The sequence below is a fragment of the Engraulis encrasicolus genome, chromosome 11 (assembly GCF_034702125.1).
Source record: "Engraulis encrasicolus isolate BLACKSEA-1 chromosome 11, IST_EnEncr_1.0, whole genome shotgun sequence".
Taxonomy (NCBI): domain Eukaryota; kingdom Metazoa; phylum Chordata; class Actinopteri; order Clupeiformes; family Engraulidae; genus Engraulis; species Engraulis encrasicolus.
The window spans coordinates 30389276-30411484 of NC_085867.1; the positions used below are offsets into that span (position 1 = coordinate 30389276).

The following is a 22209-nucleotide window of genomic DNA, read 5'->3' on the forward strand; positions in this document are numbered from 1 at the left end:
AGAGAGTGGCCAGCGTGGCATTGGATTATATGACATTTAATTATATATATTTTGGAAATACATTACTGCTGTCAGTAGACCTGTCACTCAGTACGTGCCCTGTTTATTTCATCCTTGATAGTCTGTTTCTTTCTATATACAGTATGATGAGGACTTGAAATAATCACAATTATTATTTACGTCTGACTGACCAGTGACGTCCAGGCTGCTGTGGGGCGTGCTGACTGGAGCAGGAGCAGGGAGACACAGCAGCCTCCTCGGGCACTCATGCACCACCTCCTCCTCAACTGCCCCAACCTCCTGCCCCAACTAGGCACAGCAACAGCTCCTGACATACATACACTTTTGCAACACACACACACACACACACACACACACACACACACACACACACACACACACACACACACACACACACACACACACACACACACACACACACACACACACACACACACACACACACACACACGTTTTTCTTTTTACTATGTCCATGTCTTTTGCAATAGATTCCTGAAATATGTTACTTGGAGTACCTGCAACTGTAACTGGCAGTCTGTGTTCTCTCATTTTCACTTTCCCTACGGCCTTGAGACAAACATCCTTCTGGCAGTCCTGCGAGAGTAACAGAGAGGGAGAGACGACGTAAAAAAAATATTTAATGCTCTCAGAACAAAGAACATGCAGGAAAGTCAAAACAGGCAGAAACTCAACTTCCTACTGCTAACTAACTAGCAAGCTCATTCATTCGATCATCATTATACACCATGCGGACACATAGAATAGAATAGAACAGAACAGAATAGAATAGAATAGAATAGAACAGAACAGAATAGAATAGAATAGAATAGAAGAAAGCCTTTATTGACCTCCTTGCTTTATTGTTATTAAGTATAGGCCCTACTGAGATTTGAGCTTCCACAAGGTGCACAGTCCTTTACAGATGAACATAGTCCAGTAAGTGTGAGTTCAGGTTCGTAACAGCTTTGGGGAAGAAGGCTATACGTTCTGGCTGGTATAATGCCTTGTTGCACCTGCCAGAGGGCAAAAATGTGAAGAGATGGAAGCCAGGATGTGAGGGATCTTTAATGATACTCCTTGCTCTACTTAGGCTGCGGGAGTTGTAAATGGTGGGTATGGGAGGCAGGGGGCAGCCCATGATTTTTTGCGCTGTTTTGGTCACCCTCTGCAGACCACATACTGCTGTCTGTGTGCATTTCATATAGCTGTATGTAGGTATGATAAGATTCTATGATTTCCACATGGGATGTGAAAATTGACTTTGAAACGACATTCAGAAATGGAACAACCACTGAAAGGTTTTGAATTGGTCATTTGTTCTCTAGAACAGGGGTTCCCAAACTTTACCATGACAAGACCCCCATATACTGGTAGATTCTAGCCAAGGCCCCCTTAACATGCTCCTTGTCGCACTATTTTTTCTGTGCACATGGTTTCACAGCTGAAAAATTGGTGCATTCCTAAACCCATTCAAATAGGCCTTCTCCAGAAAGCATAATACAAAAATATTGTAATGAAGAGAATGATTTCACTGGGATAATTTAGCTCATTTTTTGTTTATTCTGGCTTACCTGAGTTATTCAATTTATTAAACTATTCATTTTATTTTGCTATATTTTTCCTGCCAGCCTGTCGCGGCCCACTGGCATCTTCTCGCGCCCCCCCAGGGGTCCCTGGCCCCCATTTTGAAAACCACTGCTCTAGAAGCATGACCTGAAATGTTGATCCTCTGGGGGATTTTAAATGCATTTATTTTTTCGGCAGTGCAATGTCATCATTCCAGCCATCTGCTCTCGTTAAACAAACACATTCACTCATGAATATCACCTATTTGAAGTACCCTCCCACACAAGAGTACGTTCTCCAAAGTTGGCCTGTGGGCAGAGCCATAGATGAATATTCAGCTATGGCTCTGCTACGGGGTACCTAAGTCTCCTCCCCTTTCGGGCAGCTCATCGGGCTGTGAAAGCCAAAACTTTTGACTGGGCTGTAATGGACTGATCAAAAATTTCCAATCCACCTCGCATTTCCCCCTCGATCATAGCCTGATAAACCAGCCTAAATGTATTGGATGTCTAATTGCCGTCCAGCAGTTGGCGCTGGTTTTCCAGGCTACCTCGATCAGACATATGCTGTACCTCAGACTTAATGATGATGTGCTTGCCGACTTCACTTGGTTAGCGAGTTGTGTACGTGTAAAAATATGAAATGATTTAGACTACACAACATAAGTCGCATGTCTGACTTGCAGCCACTTCAGCTGAAAGTCGGGCTGGCTGTGCACCTTTATGTTGCCTTCACAGGCTCGGGACCTCTCGAGACAGCTGACGACACTGCTAACATGACAACCGAGTTCTGGAGTTTGGCGCATGAACGCCACTGATCCCGGAACAATCAGGAATCATGCCCGTTTTGTTTTTGTCCTCTTTTCTTTTTTTCACCTCCACTTGAGCCTCCACATCCACGATATATCATTTTAGCTGAAGTAAGCTAAATTAAACAGTCAGAGACCAGCATCAGGGGCGCTGACAGAAATGTTGGGCCCCATGAAAGATTCGCAGTTTGGGCCCCCTTCAGTGCTTGGGCCCTGAGAATCTGTACCACTTTTCCCCCCCTAGCGGCCCCCCTGACCAGCATTACTGACATATGTGCATCTGCAATTGAATGACATCAACTGGTGTTGTTGATAGTGATTACAAGATGATATTTTAACATTTATGATACTGTTTAGGCCTACATGCCAGTTGCATGCATGGGCGCCATGTTGATGATGCGTGTGTCGTCACACAAAACATAAACTCGGGAACTCGTTGTTATACTTCCGCCTGAGATCAACCTCGATAATTATCTATCTGACATTGCGTCACCAAATGTTCAGTCCCACTTTCCCGAGGTTTTAGGTCGGCTTTCTTGGGATTCTCGAGTTTTTGAACGAGCCATTAGCCTCGGTTCACGTCAAATACCTGAGGCACACGCTGTACGCTAGTTTCGCACAAAAACTAAAATGACCTTTCTTGTGTGCCGAAAATGAGTGGTCTTATGAAGCAAATCCAAACCTTTAAAATGCACTGCTATATGTGAAATCCAGAGCTCATGCCAAACGGAATGAGGATGTATCTTGACTCGCTCCATTCACTCCCGTTCAAAGTTTTGCGAGCTACAGCCCCTTGGATCGGAGGTAAGGGCATGACTTAGGTGCCCCATTGCAGAATAAGATCATTCGATTTTCCATCAATAGGTGCGATTGAGTTGTCGTCAACGCATGCATGCGCATTTAGACAGCAATGCACCCTGGATGAAAATGCTGCATGACGGTTAGATTTCCTGTCAAACTTCAAAATTTCGGTGATGTTGCGTTGACGAGGTGACATGTCACATGGTGTCAAACTATCGCGGGATGAATGCGACTGCAGTCAGATCTTGCAACTTCTGCAGTTGCTTATCCCCTTCAACGCTCGTCAGCGGACTGCCTCCGAGGTCACGCGCCCATGAACTGATTGGTCAACAACTCACTCACGTGTGTATATGGGTCTTGTCTCACACCTCTACACAAGTTTGCGCAGGTCCCCACTTCAGCTCCTACTCACTGCCTGTCCCCCCACTCCTCACACGTGGTGTGTTAGTAGAGCAAACCGGTGCGAGCTCATCGTCTCGTTCATATTTGTGTCCGACTTTAAATGCGCTGTATTTAATAACACCCACATCGTGACAACAAGTTCTCGCTCACGTGCTTCGTCAATGTTGATCGACAGCAACGAAGTCGTATTCGCCTAATGTCTGCAGGCACATGCAGACAGCAATGCACTCTGGAAGAAAATGCTGCATAATGGTTAGATTTCATGTCCAACTAACACATTTCAGTCATGTTGCGTCGACGAGGTGACATGTCACATGGTGTCAAACTATCGCAGGATGAATGCGACTGCAGTCGGATCTTGCAACCCCTGCAGTTGCTTATCCCTGTCGATGCTCGTCTGCAGACCGCCTCCGAGGTCACGCTCCCATGAACTGGTTGGTCAACAACTCACTAGGCTCGGACGCAACCAAGCATGAATTTGCTTGATCACAATGAGATCTGCTGGGTCTAATAAAGGTGGGGTTGAATGATTGGCAAACAAGATGGACAGTTTTTTCTAACGTGACTTCCCCAGACACAAAAAATGCTGCTTTACTTGAAGCAGCAAGTGAACTGTGTCACAGCCATGTGGACTACACCTGCAATTTACGTCAGATAGATGAATGCCAATCAGGGTAGATTATCGATGGCGGATGTCCCATGCCAGAGCAGTTGGGACTGCGCCGCTGCTTAGCAAAAAAATGGGTTCCGCGATGACTTAACACTATGTGATATACCTGCGGCGCAGAGGTCACTCCCATATGCTGTGTCGTGGACAGAAATTCTAACCAGGATGCTTCACACGGACACAGTGGGCATGCTCACTGCCTAGCAAACTTGCTGCCTGGCAGAAAAAACGCTGTCACGAACGACCTTACTCATGTGTAGATGAGTCTTGTCAGGGGCTGTTCACTCACGGAACAAGCTACTAGCCACAACTGGCTAACCCTAACCACGGGCCAGTGCAAAATGAATGGGTGTCAATGGAGTTTTCTACCATTATAATTTTTGTGATTTTTTATATTTTTTTGTCCTGAAATATTAATATTAAGTTCGAAGCTAGAAATAATAAGACCCCATTTGAGTAGCGTTTCGATTATTTTGCGCCACTAGATTATTATATACTGGGTCACAAAGCTCAATTTTTATGGGGCCAAACCCATAAACATTAGCGCGATGCTAGCGAGTACAGGTTGAAATCTTCTAACCTGCTGTAAAACTACACACCTGTGCGATTTGTCAATACAGCCTATTTTTTAAACAACAGTCATAGTGCTTACCAGGAATGTTTTGTTGATGATATTTGTGACTGGAAATCGCAGTAGCAATGTATTTAGCATGGGTTCCCCTTTCCATTCCATACATTTTCCCACATGAAGGACTGGCCCACGCTCGTTACTGCAGTATGCATGCAAAGCTAACTGGCTACAATGGGAACCAATGAGACTGAGCCTTCTCCCTGTTAGAGGTTCTCTGGTCTTGTCTCGCACCCCTACACAAGTTTGCGCTGCTCCCCACTTCAGCTCATACTCTAGGCCTACACCTGTCCCCCCACACCTCACACGTGGTGTGTTAATAGGCTCGGACGCAACCAAGCAGGAAAATGCTTGATTAAAACGATATCTGCTTAGTCTAATAAAGGTGGGGTTGAATGCTTGACAAACAAGTTGGACAGTTTTTTTCTAACGTGATTTCCCAAGACATAAAAAACGTTGCTTCCTACTTGGAGTAGCGAGTGAACTGCCTCACAAGCATGTGGCTACACCCGCATGTACGCATGACATTCACATCAGATAGATGAATGCCAATCAGGGTAGATTACGACGGCATGGAGGAGGTCCCATGCCAGAGCAGTTGGTCTTCCCTAACCGCGCCGCTGCTTATCAAAAAATTTGTTCCCGCGATGGTTTAACGGCATGTGACGTGACTGCGGCGCAGAGGTCAGTCCCATATGCTGCATCGCGGACAGAAATTCTAACCAGGAGGCTTCATGCGGACACAGTGGGCATGCTCGCTGCCTAGCACACTTGCTGCCTGGCACACTTGCTGCCTGGCAGGGAAAACGCCGTCAAGAACGACTAGTATCAAACTGGTGCGAACTCATCGTCTCATGCATATTTGTGGCCGACTTTAAATGCGCTGTATTTAATACCGCATCGTGACAACAAGTTCTCGCTCATGTGCTTCGTCAACATCAACCGCTTGCAACAAAGTAAAATAAGCTTAGTTGCTCTGAGGTGACTGCGCGACTGCTTAGCAACAAATGTGAGAGGGGGTTAGATCATTAGGTGAATACGGCTTTGTTGCTGTCGACCAACGTTGACGAAGCAGGTGAGCGAGAACTTGTTGTCACGATGTGGGTGTTATTAAATACAGCGCATTTAAAGTCGGCCACAAATATGAACGAGACGATGAGCTCGCATCAGTTTGCTCTACTAACACACCACGTGTGAGGAGTGGGGGGACAGGCAGTGAGGAGGAGCTGAAGTGGGGACCTGCGCAAACTTGTGTAGAGGTGTGAGACAAGGCTCATATACACACGTGAATCAGTTGTTGACCAACCAGTTCATGGGCGCGTGGCCTCGGAGGCGGGCTGCAGACGAGCGTTGAAGGGGATAAGCAACTGCAGAGGTTGCAAGATCTGACTGCAGTCGCATTCATCCCGCGATAGTTTGACACCATGTGACATGTCACCTCGTCGACGCAACATCAACGAAATTTCGAAGTTTGACAGGAAATCTAACCGTCATGCAGCATTTTCATCAGGGTGCATTGCTGTCTAAATGCGCATGCATGCGTTGACGACTAGTCGATCGCACCTATTTAGTGGCATGTGGCATGTGCCAGTGACATGCGGAAGTGCCGCAGTGACATGTCCATTGATTTTATATTAACCACAGACCTATACTAATTATTATCAATAAGTGTAATAATATTTATTAATAATAAGTATTATTTTTAATTATTTAACCCCTAGAGACGCCTCATTTTCGCGTCACGAATATCCATGACAAAGACTGGAAAACCCTGTCATTTGTCCACAAGCCACTTAACTAGCCTTCGGGAACGCAAACTAACTGAACTGTAACCAGATTCTGTATAATTTGGTGAATAGGAAGCAGGGTGGCTGTTTGTAGACCAGCTGTGCCAGAATGCATTGTAATGGCAGAGTGTGCATGGGTGCTGCGCAGACTACGGATGTATGCACTACGAACGCGACCCAGCCTTTTGGGGTTGCGCACGCGTGCACGTTGCGAAATTACTCCTGATTGCGCCATCACGAACGCGACCTTTCTAAACCCGAGTGAATCGTGGTCGATCTGCTTCCCGGTGGCGAATGCGCCTGAAGTTGGCGACTCGGCGTAGGCCTACTTTGTTGTGGCCCCAGTTTGTGACTTCAACATTTCGCTACGACAGGATTTGCTAAATAGAGTAGCAAAGTTTCTTTTGTTTCAGCTTCCTCGAGAACTTTGCTGCGTGCAAGTTTTTTTCACATTTTCATTGGGCTTGACTGGTGACTGTCATGCAACGCTTGCTTTTATTGGCCAGAAATAGCTACGAACCCCCATTTGTGTCAGCCATTGGATGAAACGTTGACTAAATTGCTCTTTGCGCCCACCCTTCATGGACAATAACGTGAATTTGCGCGGCGTGTAGCAACCCAATGTAAGTAGGCTGCCGGATGTGAGTGCCCGGATATCCGCCCGAGTATTTGCATGCATTTGCATTAATTTCCACCATCAGGAATGCTTTGCGGTACCACTGCTACCCTATGTGAGTCGCGCTGTGTCGTCTGACTGCCCCTTCTATAATATGATTGTAGCCTAGGCCTACCGTAACAACTCGGCCTCGGCCCGCCGCAAATATCCACCACACCACCACGGGTCCTCTGGTGTTGTGACCGTTATCTTTTTTTCGTATCCAATACTTGCACATTAAGAGTGACAATTCCGTCATGGATGTTTAAACGATATGTGCGAATGCAGTCATGTTGAATTTAGGGTGGCCAAACCAAGCCATGTCATGAAGAACGTGCATCACATTATTTAAACAGCTCGTGTAAACAGTTATCCTGTGTGCCCGTGTCTTTTTGGAGATCGGAGGCTTGATGAGCAAAGAGATGGGAGAGAAATTAGTTGTGCGCGCGCTCACACCTCTGCACAATATCCACCGGACATGAAATACTGGCTCCAATATTTCAGCGTCCCGTTTGATTCTGTGACACTTTTAAGTAGCACAATCAAATGCATAGGCTATGTCTAAGTGATAGTCTTAGTCTCCCAAATGTGCCTAGTTTCACGTGTTGTTGGCATCACCAAATAATCTGCACAATATGCGGCATATTTTCGAGTGCTACATTTAGACCGGGTAAAATATCGAGCATGCATCTGTCCCTTCAATAATATTAAGAGTGTCCCGTAACAACTCGGTCTCGGCCCCCGTCGCATGTAGGCTATCCTCCACCACGATGGTCCTCTGATGTTGTGACCGTTTTAGGATATTTTCATAGGCCTATAATACAGAAATAAGAGCGTGCGCACACGCCTCTGACTGTATCTAGACACGGAGGTAGAATGGCTCCAATATGTATATTCTGCGCCCAGTTTAATTCTGCACTGACACTTTTAAATGTAGGCTACATGGCACAATCAAATGAGTAGGCCTAGGCTATGTCTAAATGTACTAGGCAGGCTCTAGTCACCAATCTGCTTGTTGTTTCGGCATCACCAATAATAATGGCACAATAGGCTATGCGGCATGGTTTCGCGTGTTTATGCACCACCAAATAATAACTACACAATATGCGGCATAAGTAACTGCTGTTTTCTAACTCAGTGAGAAGGCTATGCCCAGATATTCTTTTAACTTGTAGGATATCCTGATGTTATGTTTCACTAATGTAAGGAGTAAAACTCAGAAACTTCCCGAGTGCTAGCTACATTTAGACTGGGTAAACTCGTGACTTTAATGCCTTCCGAAACGGGCTATTCCAGTGTCTGTGACAGTGCATCTATTTTAGACTATAGTCTTGTGCAAAACTGTTTATTTAACATTGCGAATGGGCAGGATGATTTGCTTAGACACGCACGTGCTTCAGAACAGCTAGAACTGTGCAAGCTTGGTGACTGCTGCAGTTTTCCTCCTAGATAATAAAAACAAAATAATGCCGACGAGAAAGTAACGCCGTTATCTTTTGATGGATTCCCTTTGGGTGCCCGGTTGAGACAGTTTAATTTTCACACCCAAATCAATTCGGTTTTAAGTTATAATTTCATTTTATTTTTTTTATTATTTTGATGTTATTGGTCACCGGGCCTATTCTTTTGATTGGGAGATCAAGGAACTCTCTGGTGTCGCCGAAACGGCGATGTGCTGTGGGCTCTTTACGCACGGCACCTATGTCCCTTCCATCTTCAGTCAGACTCAAATCGGACCGAAATCAAGTAGCTGAGGTTAAACTGTCGTAAATACACGACCGAAATCGAGTAGCTGAGGTAAAATAGACGTAAATACTCGGGCGGATATCCGGGCACTCACATCCGGCAGCCTACTTACATTGGGTTGCTACACGGCGTCCCACTGTATTTTTAGCAGAGTGGCTAACTAGCTAACTTAGTAGCTAGCAGATTTCAGATGTCGCTTGAATACTTCCTTGGTTGTTTTATGAACTTTGCTAATGCATAGCATGGCCATGTCTCTCTGCCAGAGTTGGCAAATGTAGGGGAAGCAAGCGTAGTAGCTTTGCGCTGTTTACCCTCCAAAAGAAGTTTGGTTGTTCGGGATGTTTTTATCTTTAACATGGAGACAAAACGAGGGGAGATTCCCAACGGCGTATTGGACGACCTTTGCAGGTAATGTTAACAAGTTAGCTAGCTGACAGTGAGAAATGATTAGCCATGGGAACTGAAAGTAGCTTGTTGTTCAAGAAGAGGATTGTGAATAATGTTAGCATTTTGTGTATTTTAGTCGAGAGCTGGCCCATTGTTGTGTAACCTACTGGGATTGTGTACTTCGACAGTGAACGTGTCTATAATGTTTTGATACGGTCTTTTGTTCTGTTTCTCGTTTCCTTTCAACCAATATTGGCAACCTCACAAAATAGCATACTAGCATTTCCTTTAGAAGCCAGCTAAGCTGATATCCAATGATAATTTAGCTTCATGTCTGTGTTTTGTCTATATCTGACAGGGTATATCAGTCTGTGACAAGACTGACAAGTTCGTATTTGTATAATTCATTTCACCCCCTACTAGCCTAATCCTCGACGTATTTTATGACACTACGTCACGATAACGAGTGTGTTTTGCAATATTCTCCTGGGGTGATTCGTTAGGAAACAACCTACAAAAAAGTAACACCAGACGTGACGTGTTTAACCCCTCCAATATGTATTCAATGTTATGATTATTGTCCCCTCTTCTTCCCCTAGCCGCTTCATCCTTCACATCCCCAGTGAAGAGAGAGACAATGCCATCAGAGTTTGCTTCCAGATTGAGCTCGCCCACTGGTTTTACCTGGATTTCTGCATGCAGAATGCACCAGGACTACCTCAGTGTGGGATAAGAGACTTCGCCAAGGCTGATATCCTTTCCTTTGAATCACTCTGCTCACGCTTAATTACAAAACAGCCTTAACCGTGTGTGTGTGTGTGTATGTATGTGTGTATTTGTGTGTGCGCACGCGCGCCTGCACGTCTGTCTGTCATTCCACAATTTTGTGCCCGTTTTCCTTGACTCGCTCTTACTTTTTAATCATTGCCCCTTTCTGCTGCCACACGGGGAGGACGTACAGAAGGTTTTAGATCAATGGAAGGAATACAAGATGGGTGTTCCAACCTACGGTGCAATTATACTAGATGAAACTTTGGACAATGTAAGTGAAACTTGGCATACTGTTAGGCCTCTCTCCAATTTCCACCAGATTTCCATTATTTCCATCACAGTTACACCTTCCTAAAGTATTGGAAGTCAAGTAAAATGTGCAGAGCAAATTTATTGTGGATTAATAGTTTCTGATTATAGAATCTGACTAGGTAATTTGTATATGGTCGGTGAAAGGAATAAGTTTGTACACCCTTTAGAATTTCTTTAATTTTTAATTGGTCATTAAATATGATGCGATCTTCACCAGAATCACTCAAATGAACAAAGAGTGTCTGCTTTAGCTAATATCACTGTAACAATTGCATGTTATCAGGTGTTTATTGGCCATAAGATGTAAACATTCACAGGACAGTGAGGAATAAGTAAGTACACCCTTACCTTCAATAGGTGGTAACCTTAACCAGGTAGTTTCCTGTAGTTGCAGATCAGATGGACAAAACAATCAGGATGAATCTTGTCTCTCTCTTTTTTGCAAAACTGCCCCACTTCAACCAGGTTTCTGGAAGTCTGCAGTGAATAGCGTTCTTGAGGTCATGCCATCATCTCAATTGGGTTTATGTCAGGGTTTTGACTAGGCTATTCCAGAATTTGTATTTTATTGTTTTGAAACATTATTAAAAAATGTTGATTTGAGTCTAAAATATGGGTTATGTCCTGCTTCAGCATCCATCCAGTGACTCTGGGGTTTTCTTTAAAGTGTCTCAATAACCTTGTGAGTTAATTGTTCCTCTGATGATGGCAAACTGTTCATTTTTTTAAATAGTGTTAATGTTTGTGTAGTTAATTGATCAAAATGAATCGCAATCGAGTCCCAGCCCTAATTTACGTCATCACCACAGAAGCAACACTGCTAAACTGTCTCAATTCATAGACACTTTCTCAAATCATGCATTTGTGAACATCAAGACTTTTGGAAATGGTTTTGTAACCTTTTAGAGATTCATGCAAGTCATTAACTCTTGATCATATCGGTAGGTCTTCATAGAAATATTTTGAGTGAGACATCCGTGGATGCCTCTCCATTCGAGATTAGATGGTGTGCGTTTTCCACTGAACAGAGAAGCTATATACAACATCTGAGCGATTGAGTTTGAAATTCCTCAAATTGTGTAATAGTCTCATTAGTTTGAACTTCTCAAACTTTTGAAGGATTCTTAGCCAAGGCTGTACTTATTCATCCCTCTCTTGAGAATTTTTACATCTTATGGTAAGCAAGAATATGATTACATTTGAATGAGTGGTATTAGTGAAAGGAGACACTGTTTGTTCCTTCTTGTGATTTTTTGAAAGATCAGACCGTTTTTATGACCATTTCAAAGGATGTACTAACGTTTTCCTCCCACTGTTTGTTTTCTTTTTAAAAAAGGACATTCTGTTGCATTTTTTTTTATTATATAAACGTATATATAACATATATTTTATATATAAACGGTGTAATGTGCCTGCTGTACTGTGTTTATTGACTGATATGAGGATGACTGGGTTTGTTTGACATGGGTCTGTATTGATCTTGTGTGCAGGCATTGCTAGTTCAGGGTTACCTGGCCAAGTCAGGATGGGGCTTCCCAAAGGGAAAAGTCAACGAAGACGAGATCCCACATGATTGTGCAGTGCGCGAGGTAATTGAATTTAATACTTTATTATTATCACCAGAGTTGTATAAAGTAGAAGTAGCAGTACTCTTCAAACAGATGTAATAGCAACATAAGTGGTATGTTATTACATGGCTTCAACTTTGTACTACTAGTGTTGTAATTACATCTGTAAAAGTACTTCTACTTACTTGATACAAATTGGATTATTACTGACTTAAGATTCCATAAAAAACATCAATGACAAAATACAAATACAAGGTAAACCCTTGAATATATGGGCCATCATCTGTTCTGGTGTTTCCATAGCAAGTTCACGACATGTCTGAATTTGGGCCACCTTCTGAAGTTCAAACGTTTGTATCTCTTCACACGATCAAACTGTGACACGCGTCTCTTTCATGTTGATCAAATGCATCCTCTCTGTCCAGCATCTCTGAATTTGGGCCACTTTTGAAGTTCAAAACGCTCCAACATTTGGACCTCTTCATCACACAATCAAACCGCTACTACAAACCGATCTTTTGTGTTGATCAAATGCATCGCCCCCCTCCCCCACCCCTTGTTGATTTCCTGCAGGTGCTTGAAGAGACGGGTTTTGATATCAGGGACCGGATTTGCAAAGACACGTACATCGAGCAGAAGATCATGGACCAGCTGGCTCGATTGTACATCATACCAGGCGTCCCCAAGGACACCAAGTTCAACCCCAAAACAAGGAAGGAGATCAGGGTAAGGTTAACAACACCACTGCCACGATTGCATATTTATACACCATTTAATTATCTTTAAAGTGGTGGTTCGCTATTTTAGACATTAAGACAAAGACAAAGCAGTTCTACCTCGCTCCTTGATGTCTACACAAACAACACACTGTCTCTACCTACTGGCTGGATGTCTACTGCTATTCAACGGCGTCTGGGGAAAAATAGGTCAGCCAAATGCTAAACAACAGTTAGAAGGCATATTCTGCTGCAATTTTCGAGTCAATTTATCGCTGTAAACCACTGACCACACGGTGAGTTCCATGTCTTTTCGAAAGAAAGTTTAATGCCATTTTATGATCGATTGCTTGAGTGCGAGTCAATGTAAAGATGGGGGGGCTGCAGTCTTGGATACCCAAATGCTCCGTTCAGCACCAAATGTCAAAATTGTGATAAGAACATCTCTACTTCACCCCAGAAGTCACACAAACAGGGCTTAATGTCTAAAATAGCGAACCACCACTTTAAGAACACCACTGCCACGATTGCATAGTTATAGGCTTATTTGAAGATGCCTCAAGAGGAACATTGATACACCCACGACAAAGAACAACAGTCTTTGTGTTTCTGTCAAAGGAGTCAAAAGAAACGCTGGTGCAGTCCAGATGTCCTATTACTTTTTATGTGTATTTATTCAAGGTTTAAGGGTTTTTTTCTTAGAGGAAGATGTAACTACATGCAAAAGTTAAGCCACTAGTCACTGTTATGCACCTTGAATAAAATTAGGTACAGATGAATTGGCCACATGGGCTTTAGCAGCGTTTGTTTTGACTTCTTTGTTGAAGCTTTGGTACATTTCTTACATGTTGTCATTAGGTTTTTTCATACAAACGTTGCAGCCAATGATGAAACTACATCAAGTTGTTTTCCCAGACATTATGGTTTGAAATGTGCCAAAACATATTTCCTTTTCACAGGCTAACTTTTCCCCCTTCTTATGCTTCTCCACAGAACATTGAGTGGTTTTCAGTTGAACAGCTCCCCTGTCACAGGAACGACATGACTCCGAAGTCGAAGCTCGGTCTAGCTCCCAACAAGTTTTTCATGGCCATTCCATTCGTTAGGTCTGTATATTCAAGATCCTTCTCCCACTTAACCAGTTAGAATGATGTTATCGACATCTTAAATGTTCCATATTACTTATGTAAGGGTTAATTGACGACACGGTGTGCGTATAACAGAAAAAATAATGCACACCTAGGTGGTGATGCGGCCACGACGCGAAGCCGTTACACCTCGGTGTGCATTATTTTTGCTGTTATACGCACACCGTGAAGTCAATTATCCCGCTTATACCACGGTTGCCACACTGTCTGAAATTTATTTGAGGAATTATTTCGATGCTTTAATGGTTAAAACAACGGTTTTCTGTATAACTACTTCCTTCCGCCACAAGAAGGTTCTTTTCATAACTTTCTGGTGAACTACCGTTGCTAATTCTAAATTGAAGGTTGCTATGGCCAAGACACCGTTGTTAGTTCTATCGCATTCGGTTGTCAAGTCAAGAGCCAGTCGTTAATTCTATCGCATTTGGTTGTCAAGTCAGTCGCCCCAATGTTCTACCCGTCCGATAGGCTATAGGCACGTCTGACTTGCCCACTAGATTATGCTGCAGTTGGCATGATTCCTACAAATTTACAGATCTCAATAGATTAAAAAAATACCCCGCGTATCTTGGCGACATTCTAAATGCCTCGCCATTAACTTTATCAAAACAGGCACCTCGTCAATCTGCTCTCCTCCCATAGGAAACTCCCCTTGATTTATTTTCCACTGCGTTCCCATAGTTAGGCCTATTGATCCGAAAATATCCCATACTTTTCACAAGTTACGCTACTCTCTCAACTGATAAACGCTACAACCACAGGAAACATCTCTTCTCGTGTGGAAGGAACGCCCACATGAACTGGGCGTCCCTTTGCGCAGGGAATCTCTCTCTCTCTCTCTCTATCACAAAGTTGACGGAGTGATGGTCAGTTGGGAGAAATAAACATGTTTGAAATTTTATTAGGCCTATTAAGATTTGCTCCAGATTCACTATACATTGCTTGTGTTTCCAGATGCGCGATGCGACATGTGTCAATTCAGCGCGTAATGCTTGCAACTTTTTTGTGTGTAATTTATGAACGTGCGTGCCTTGGCGCATTGATACACTGGAGTTATGCGGTCAGAAAAGTGACCTAATAGTGGGACTACTTCAGGTGTGCATATATAGACAGTTAATCAACACCCAATTTAGTGCGTCACAATGGGAGATTCCAGACTGCCGTGGTATAATAATGGAAATATAGCACCTAAAATGTTAGTCACTTAAAAACAGTGACTCACAATAATTAATAGAAACTTAGCAGTGTGTTGTTGCATCTCATTATGTCTTATTGACTGGTGTTGGCAGACCCCTACGAGAATGGATTGCCAAACGGAAGGGAGAGTCTACAGACAGCGACGAGGATTTTGCTTCCAATGGCAGCACCCCTCTCAAACCACACAACCGGTAAGTCACTAAACTCATAACTCGTAAAGATCCGTGCATTCTGACAACAGGCCTGATCACCTCATCATGTGCATCGTTCCACCACCGTTAACTACCACAGTACTACAAATGTTTTTAGGAAGTAATGCTGAGTAGTTTTCGTCTGGTGAAGCACTGCTGAATATATTTCTACGGTAGTTGTCTCACCAGTTCAAAGCTGAGTTGTCTCCTATTTGAACTACAGAAAGGCCACCAGCCTAGAGTATTCATTGTAATGCAACAGACTGAGATATTAACCACCGTACATGACGAAAGGAATTCCATCGCTTCCATTGTTGCAAATGTTGAAGAAAACAAACTAGCTCTCCGGAATTCATCCCCCTCCCCTCATCTTGGCCATAGAGATGAATGAATACTGCACTTTACTCAGCACATTAAGCCCCCTCCATATGGGCTTGCATACCAATGGGGTCCCGGTTTCGAATCCGGCCTGGGTCTTTTGCCAGCCCTGCCCCATCCCTCATTCCCACTCTGCTCCTGTCATACTCTCAACTGTCCTAGAAGCAATAAAGAGATAAAAGCCTTAAAAACTTAGGAGGTATGGCATGCAGAGAGAGGGTTTTGTTGTGTGCACGGTCAGATGTGAAATTGTGTGTGTGTGTGCGCGTGTTTGTGTGCGCGTGTGTGTTTGTATGCGCGCGCACGTGTTTGTGTGCACGTGTGTGTGCGTGCGCTTGTGCGTGCGTGCGTGCGTGCGTGCGTGCGTGTGTGTGTGTGTGTGTGTGTGTGTATACTGTATGTGTGTTTGTGTATGCTATCACCATGACTGAAAAGGCTTTCATTCGAGTTTCCTTCACTTTGCTCCTCTCCTCAGGCCTAAGTCCAGACGCACCCCGCTGTTGACGGAATCGCCAGGAGACGTCTGGCCCAAGCAGAAGCAACAGAAGCCGTTTGGGCAGCCAGGACAAGAAATCAAGGTTTGCATTTACTCCCATTAAAATGTATTTTAGAGGCTTTTCGGCCTTATGTAGTGGAAAAAAGATTGGGTAGGGCTGGGAAAAAACCCAGGCCGGATTCGAACCATGGGCAACCTATGGTATGGCGCGTTATGGCACAAACACACCAAAAGAGACTTGGAATGTCGGAATGCATTGTTGGTGTGATGCGCCACAGCATCCCCACAGAATGATGAAGTTCTTAACCTGTTAGCAACTATGGTGTTGTTGAGAAATGCATGCTAGGGTGATGGTCAAGTTAAGCGTGTCATGGGAGCAAGGATGGAAATGAATGAGTGCCAAGTGAGAACATCAGTGGCATACTCTCTTATTTTGTTTTTTGACGTGTGTATATGCGTGTGTGCATGTGTGCGTGTTCATTTTCACAGCAGAACCACAGTGCAAAAGGCAGTGGGAAGAAGAAGTTGAACGGGGTGGGCACACAGCAGGTAGTGGCCGTAAGCTTCTCACCTTATTGATTATATTTCTTTTTCTTTCATGGATTTTGCAGTTCCTTTTCATTTGATGCTGTTAAATGATTGTGGATAAGTGGCACATGCCATCTTGTTTATCTCAGAGGAATACATAGAGAAGCTAATTGCTCGATTTTGCCGGAGATGTACTGGTTAATTCAGAATGGCTTTAAGACTAGAAATCTAGGTGAATGTAGGTCACTGTAATTACCATGTAGTTACAATCCACATGTCCTGCGATTGGACACTCAGAGAAGTGCAGAGTCAGACGGCAGGCAGTAGTTTGGGGCAGCTGTGGCATAGTAGTTAGGGAAGTGGACTTAAAGGTGCTGCAACTTTGCTGCTCATTGAAACTGGGTTGGCTATCGCCAAATTTGATCTTTTCATGAAAGTTTATCACGTAAGGAACTAATATTTTCGGTAACACTTTATTTTAGGGATACATCTATTAGCACTAATACATACCAGGGCTTTTTCTAGGAATTTTTGGCATGAGGGAGCATCATGGCAGGTTGGGGGGGTGAAGGGGGGAATTTACTAGGGGTGCTCCAAAAAGTAATTTATATATTTAAAAAAAAGAAGTATGAGGGTGCACCCAAGGAGGTATGAGAGGGGAGCGCCCCTATTTCCCCGTTCATGAGGGTGCACCCAAGGAGGTATGAGGGTAGAGCGCCCCTATTTCCCCGTTCAGAAAAAGCCCTGCATACAATGTCCCTGTATAAGTAACTTGTAAGGCATGTACAAAGCAAAATCAAACATTTTTTAGGCATGTATTCGCAAATGTCTTGTTCATGCACAATAAGGGATTTTCATGCTACTCATTCACTAATGTTACCTTTTTCATGAATATTTACTACCACCATCAAATTCTAAGTATTCATTATGACTGGGAAAATTGCACTTTTTCATACATGAAATGAGGAATATTCTCCATGGTCCGCCATTTTGAATTTCCAGAAAGACATGTTAAGCTGCAAAAATGACTGTACTTGGGCCATACTAGAAAATATGGTAACACTTTATTTTAGGGATACATCTATTAGCACTAATACATACAATGTCCCTGTATAAGTAACTTGTAAGGCATGTGCCTGTGCCTGTGTTTCTAAAAGAAAGGATGGGAGACACCCTGGGCTCTCCTTGGAGAGCCAGAATCATACTGACTATGTTGCAATCTACACCCTTGCCAGCAGTGGGCAGCAGAGACTTGAAGTTACAAGGGATAGGTAGCACTCAACACAAACTGTACAGGACTGTACAAGAGACCAATGCATGTTGAAAGCGAATATGTTGTGTTATAATACATGTATTTTTTTTTTCACCATTTAGAAAGAAGATCGAAGACTTCAGCCTAGAAGACTACAAGACAACTTTGACACAGGTCAGTCCTTCCTTCCCCTGTTGATATGTCACATTGTGCATTAGTCAATACATACGAGTACATGTCTCACTTTTTTAGGTTAATTGATGAGGCAAATGAACTTAACCAGACCTGCCCACATGACTTTTCAAGACTTTTTTTTACACTGTTACACTGTTTTTGTTACATTTTGAACTCATTGGATGCCAGCCATTTCTGAATCACACAACCCAACAGTGCTAGAGCATTCAGCATTTTGGGTGCTTTTTCAACACCCACAAAAAAATTAATTCCATGTCAACACCACAACAACACTGAATTAACACTCTTAATCATCATTGTTACCGAACATTAGAATCCAAAATGACCCACTTCAGGAGTCATTGTCATCAAGTAAGTTAATTTCTTAACCTCCTCCTCTCCACCTGTCCACTCTGTTCCACTCTAGATGCTACCTGCAACTACAACGGCCTCAACGGTGACGTGGATCCCATCCAGTCCTCCCGCTCCTTCCTCAGCTTCAAGTTCGACAAGGAGGCCATAATGCGGTGCTTTGACTCCTGAGTGTCCCATCTCAGACAGTGACACACGCACACCAATACAATACACCCACCCACACCCGTGAACCTGACTAGTCAGATGAATAGCTCCTCCTTGCTCCACACATACATCCCAGAATGCTGCAATGGAGGTGGTAATCAGACGGCGATGGCGGAAGAGTGAACGCGTGCTTGAACAGGATAATTGCCTTCAAACCTGTTCTCTGCTCATCCTCTGATGGGTGAGCATGTGTAGATTCAATAATGGCGTTTACATCATTATGAGCCGCCATACTTGTCTGTCTGAAAGAAACTGTTGCTTCTCCGCGATGTCACATCAATAACTGTGTGCTCACAGTGATCCTGATTGGCCAATTTGTGTTTTTTTGGTCCCATTTGAAGGGGCCTGTGTTCCAGGTATATACGTATGTGTGGAGCAAGGCGCAGCTATGTTCATCTGGCAAGAGTCAGGCCCCATCAACGTCCGTCTACCTACAGAGACCCAGCAACAAGCCCCCACTGTTATCATGAGAACTCTTAAATCAGTGCGGGGCATCCACACAGACTTTCTCTCTTATCTTTCTCTAGCCAGTCAAACACAAAGAAGAATAACAAGGTGTTTGCAGGGGGTTAGATTTTGGGTATAGCAAGGGGACAGTGAAAAAAAGGAGGGAGGATGCTGAGCTGATGTTGTGAATCGGACCAACTTCTTTAACTAAAGTGGCAGCAGTGTTGAAGTATGGGTAAACATGTTGTTTTTTCTCCCAGCCCTAAATGGAAACGCGTCATGGTCCGTGAGGAGCTGGTGGTTCTACAGACAGTGGAAGCTAGAATGTTGATTTTAAAACAAAAAGAAAAAAAGCTTCCGAACTTGGCGCTGTATAGTGGAGTGCAGTGTGATTGGGACAGAAACCGCATCATGTCGTTAAGATGGGAGGGAGGGAGTGAGGGAGAAAAGGGGAGGGAGGGGGGGGTTGGTCTGTGGGAGAACCCACCCACCCAACATGTGTACAAGTAGTGCACCAGCCAGTTGTTGATTGGATGTGCAAGTTCGAGTGTCCAGTGTATGGGTGTTTTTAATGTTTTATGGGTGCGCGAAAGGGGCTACTATTATGTAACGTGAAATTCCCCTGGCCATCTCTCTCTCTCTCTCTCTCTCTCTCTCTCTCTCTCTCTCTCTCTCTCTCTCTCTCTCTCTCTCTCTCTCTCTCTCTCCCTCTCTCTCTCTCTCTGCTATACAACAGACATCTGCCGGTACTGTACCGCTGATATTTTGCACATATTGCAACCAATGCGCTGAGAACCATCAGTGAGGGTGGGGTGGGAGGGATGGATAAATGCATAGATGATGGGGCAACCCTCTTTGCAAAGGCCTTGTGGGGAAAGGAATGAGGAGAACACTGAGGGGTGAGGGAACTCTTGCACTTTTCCCAATGCTGTCAAAGGCCCTCTCAGTAGGCACCCTCTGGTCATGAATGTTACTTTAAAAAAGAAGCTGTTTGTTCGAGGAGATGATGATGATGATGAGGTGGAGAGGTTTTTTGTTTTTTTTTCAGGGAACTGTTCTCCTATTTCGACTTGCCCCACCAAGCACATACACGCACACACATTCAGTATACTCGAAAGTGACCGCATATGTACGCACATAGAAACACACACATGTAAAAAATCTCCACTAGATGGAAGCATTTGAAGAGCTTCATTGCAAAATGACGTGTATGCATTTTGGAACATTTTGGGTAATTGACTTTTTTGTATTGGGCATCATTGCATTTCATTGCAAAATGCATTTTATCAAGGTTTAAAACGCATGCTCTCAAAACATTTGAATGCCAAGAATTCACAAATAGATGATGGGATGTTTGAACAGTCATTTCCAATAATAGAATGCAAGTCAAAAAATTGACTTGATGTCATTTTGCAACGAAAATGTTCATTTGTGAGTTACCATTTTACCTGCCACCTGGGGATAGTCCAAGAAGCTGGTTTAGTAGTAAACGACGTCAAGTTAACCTGGACGTAGTGGTAAATCCTCTAGTATAACAGCCTTGAGTCCTCATTTTCTTAACTAAATGGTACCTGCAGACTATCTGATAGTAGATTTACCACTTCCTGTAGGTTAACTTAACCAGGTACATCACTTAACCAGGTTCTTGGAATTACCCCCTGGTCTAAATAGTAATTTTTCCGCTTTTTCTGAGCCAGCGATGAATAGTACTGAAATCCTGTTTATCCTGTCATCGTGACCCATCGTTCACACATCCGCTTCTCTTACTACATCAAGCTTTTTTTAAGTGTCTATTGTGAGCAGCACTGTAGTGTACATTTATGCCAGTGTTTATTTTTTCATTGTATCATAGAACAAAAAAGAAATGCTACTTTTATTTTTTATTGCGTGACTGCTTATGTTGTGTTTTTCATCAGGAAGAAAATTAGTCATTTCCATGTTTGTCATTGTTGTCTAATGTTCCCCTTTCAGGTTTACGGTTTTCTTTTCTTTTTCATGTTCATCTGTGAACCAGCACTGATTATTTTGCATTGTGGGGTTATGTTTTTGTTCCATCATTGTTTTACAGTAAATGCAGTAACATTTGGACAAAGGAAAAGTAAAAAAAAAAACGACAACAAAAATGGTTTAACCAGTATGCAACATGTGTGGTTAGCAGTGGTTTCCCCAGCGTTTTGGAGGAGAGGAGGAAAGGAAGGTAGGGATGTGCGTTTGTGATCTATGCGGTATGTCTTTTGCAATAAAACCTCTTGTCTTTAGAGCCAATCATGGTGCCTGTCCATTTCTCATTTCGGAAAATGCAACCTCACTTTCCTCCTCGTTTCGGAGATGCAATCATGGTTTCCTTCTCGTTTAGGAAATGTAATCGAGTTCTTGTCTAGCTCCCTAAAGTATACTATCATAAATGCCCATACACTTCATCTGATATGAACAATCCCAGTGGGCTTGCCATCACACTTCAAAGACAAGTGGCTATTGTGACATAACAGACATAACATGTGCTGCTGATCAGATGGCCGGGTAAAAAAAAACACAAAAAAAAACAGGAAAAAGTAAAAAATATAGAAATACAAGCGGTGAAACATTTAACATATATGTTAATGTAAGAGATACAGATTTATATGTTCATGTTCTCTAGCATAGGGCCTTAAATACAGACCATGGACAAGGAGTTAAGGGTCAGCACTGCAATTTAATTAAATTGATTACTGTGATACAGCTGCAGGCCCAAACAGGTGATTTCTGGAGAAGATGAATATATATTTAAAATACCTTTTTATTGGGATATGCAATATTCTAATCTTGTGAGATGGTTTTTATGGATGCATTCCCAGTACAGTGTCATGCAAGTTACTGTTTTTTGAGAGTGCAATATTACTTAATGCACATTTAATTTGAATTTAATTAATAATAAGAACAAACGTCTGGGGGGCGCTGTGGCGCAGCGCGCTAAGCCCCCCACATTTGGGCTTGCATGCCCAAGG

The 22209-nt window shown here is 43.3% G+C and overlaps 1 protein-coding gene across 5 annotated transcripts; it reads left to right on the forward strand.

The window, feature by feature from the left end:
* The first annotated feature begins 9213 nt into the window (after positions 1–9213).
* On the forward strand, positions 9214–21490 carry dcp2 (decapping mRNA 2). Of its 5 annotated transcripts, none has more exons than XM_063210389.1 (11): positions 9214–9489; positions 10068–10219; positions 10383–10510; positions 12042–12140; positions 12693–12845; positions 13829–13941; positions 15273–15371; positions 16225–16327; positions 16735–16803; positions 18148–18199; positions 18627–21490. In XM_063210389.1, the coding sequence occupies exons 1-11, from the start codon at positions 9437–9439 to the stop codon at positions 18740–18742; spliced, it is 1137 nt and encodes a 378-aa protein (XP_063066459.1). In that variant the 5' UTR covers positions 9214–9436; the 3' UTR covers positions 18743–21490. The 5 variants fall into 5 exon arrangements, with proteins under 5 accessions (XP_063066459.1, XP_063066461.1, XP_063066460.1 ...); XM_063210391.1 differs by having other exon boundaries at positions 16735–16794; XM_063210390.1 differs by having other exon boundaries at positions 16738–16803.
* The last annotated feature ends 719 nt before the right edge of the window (positions 21491–22209 follow it).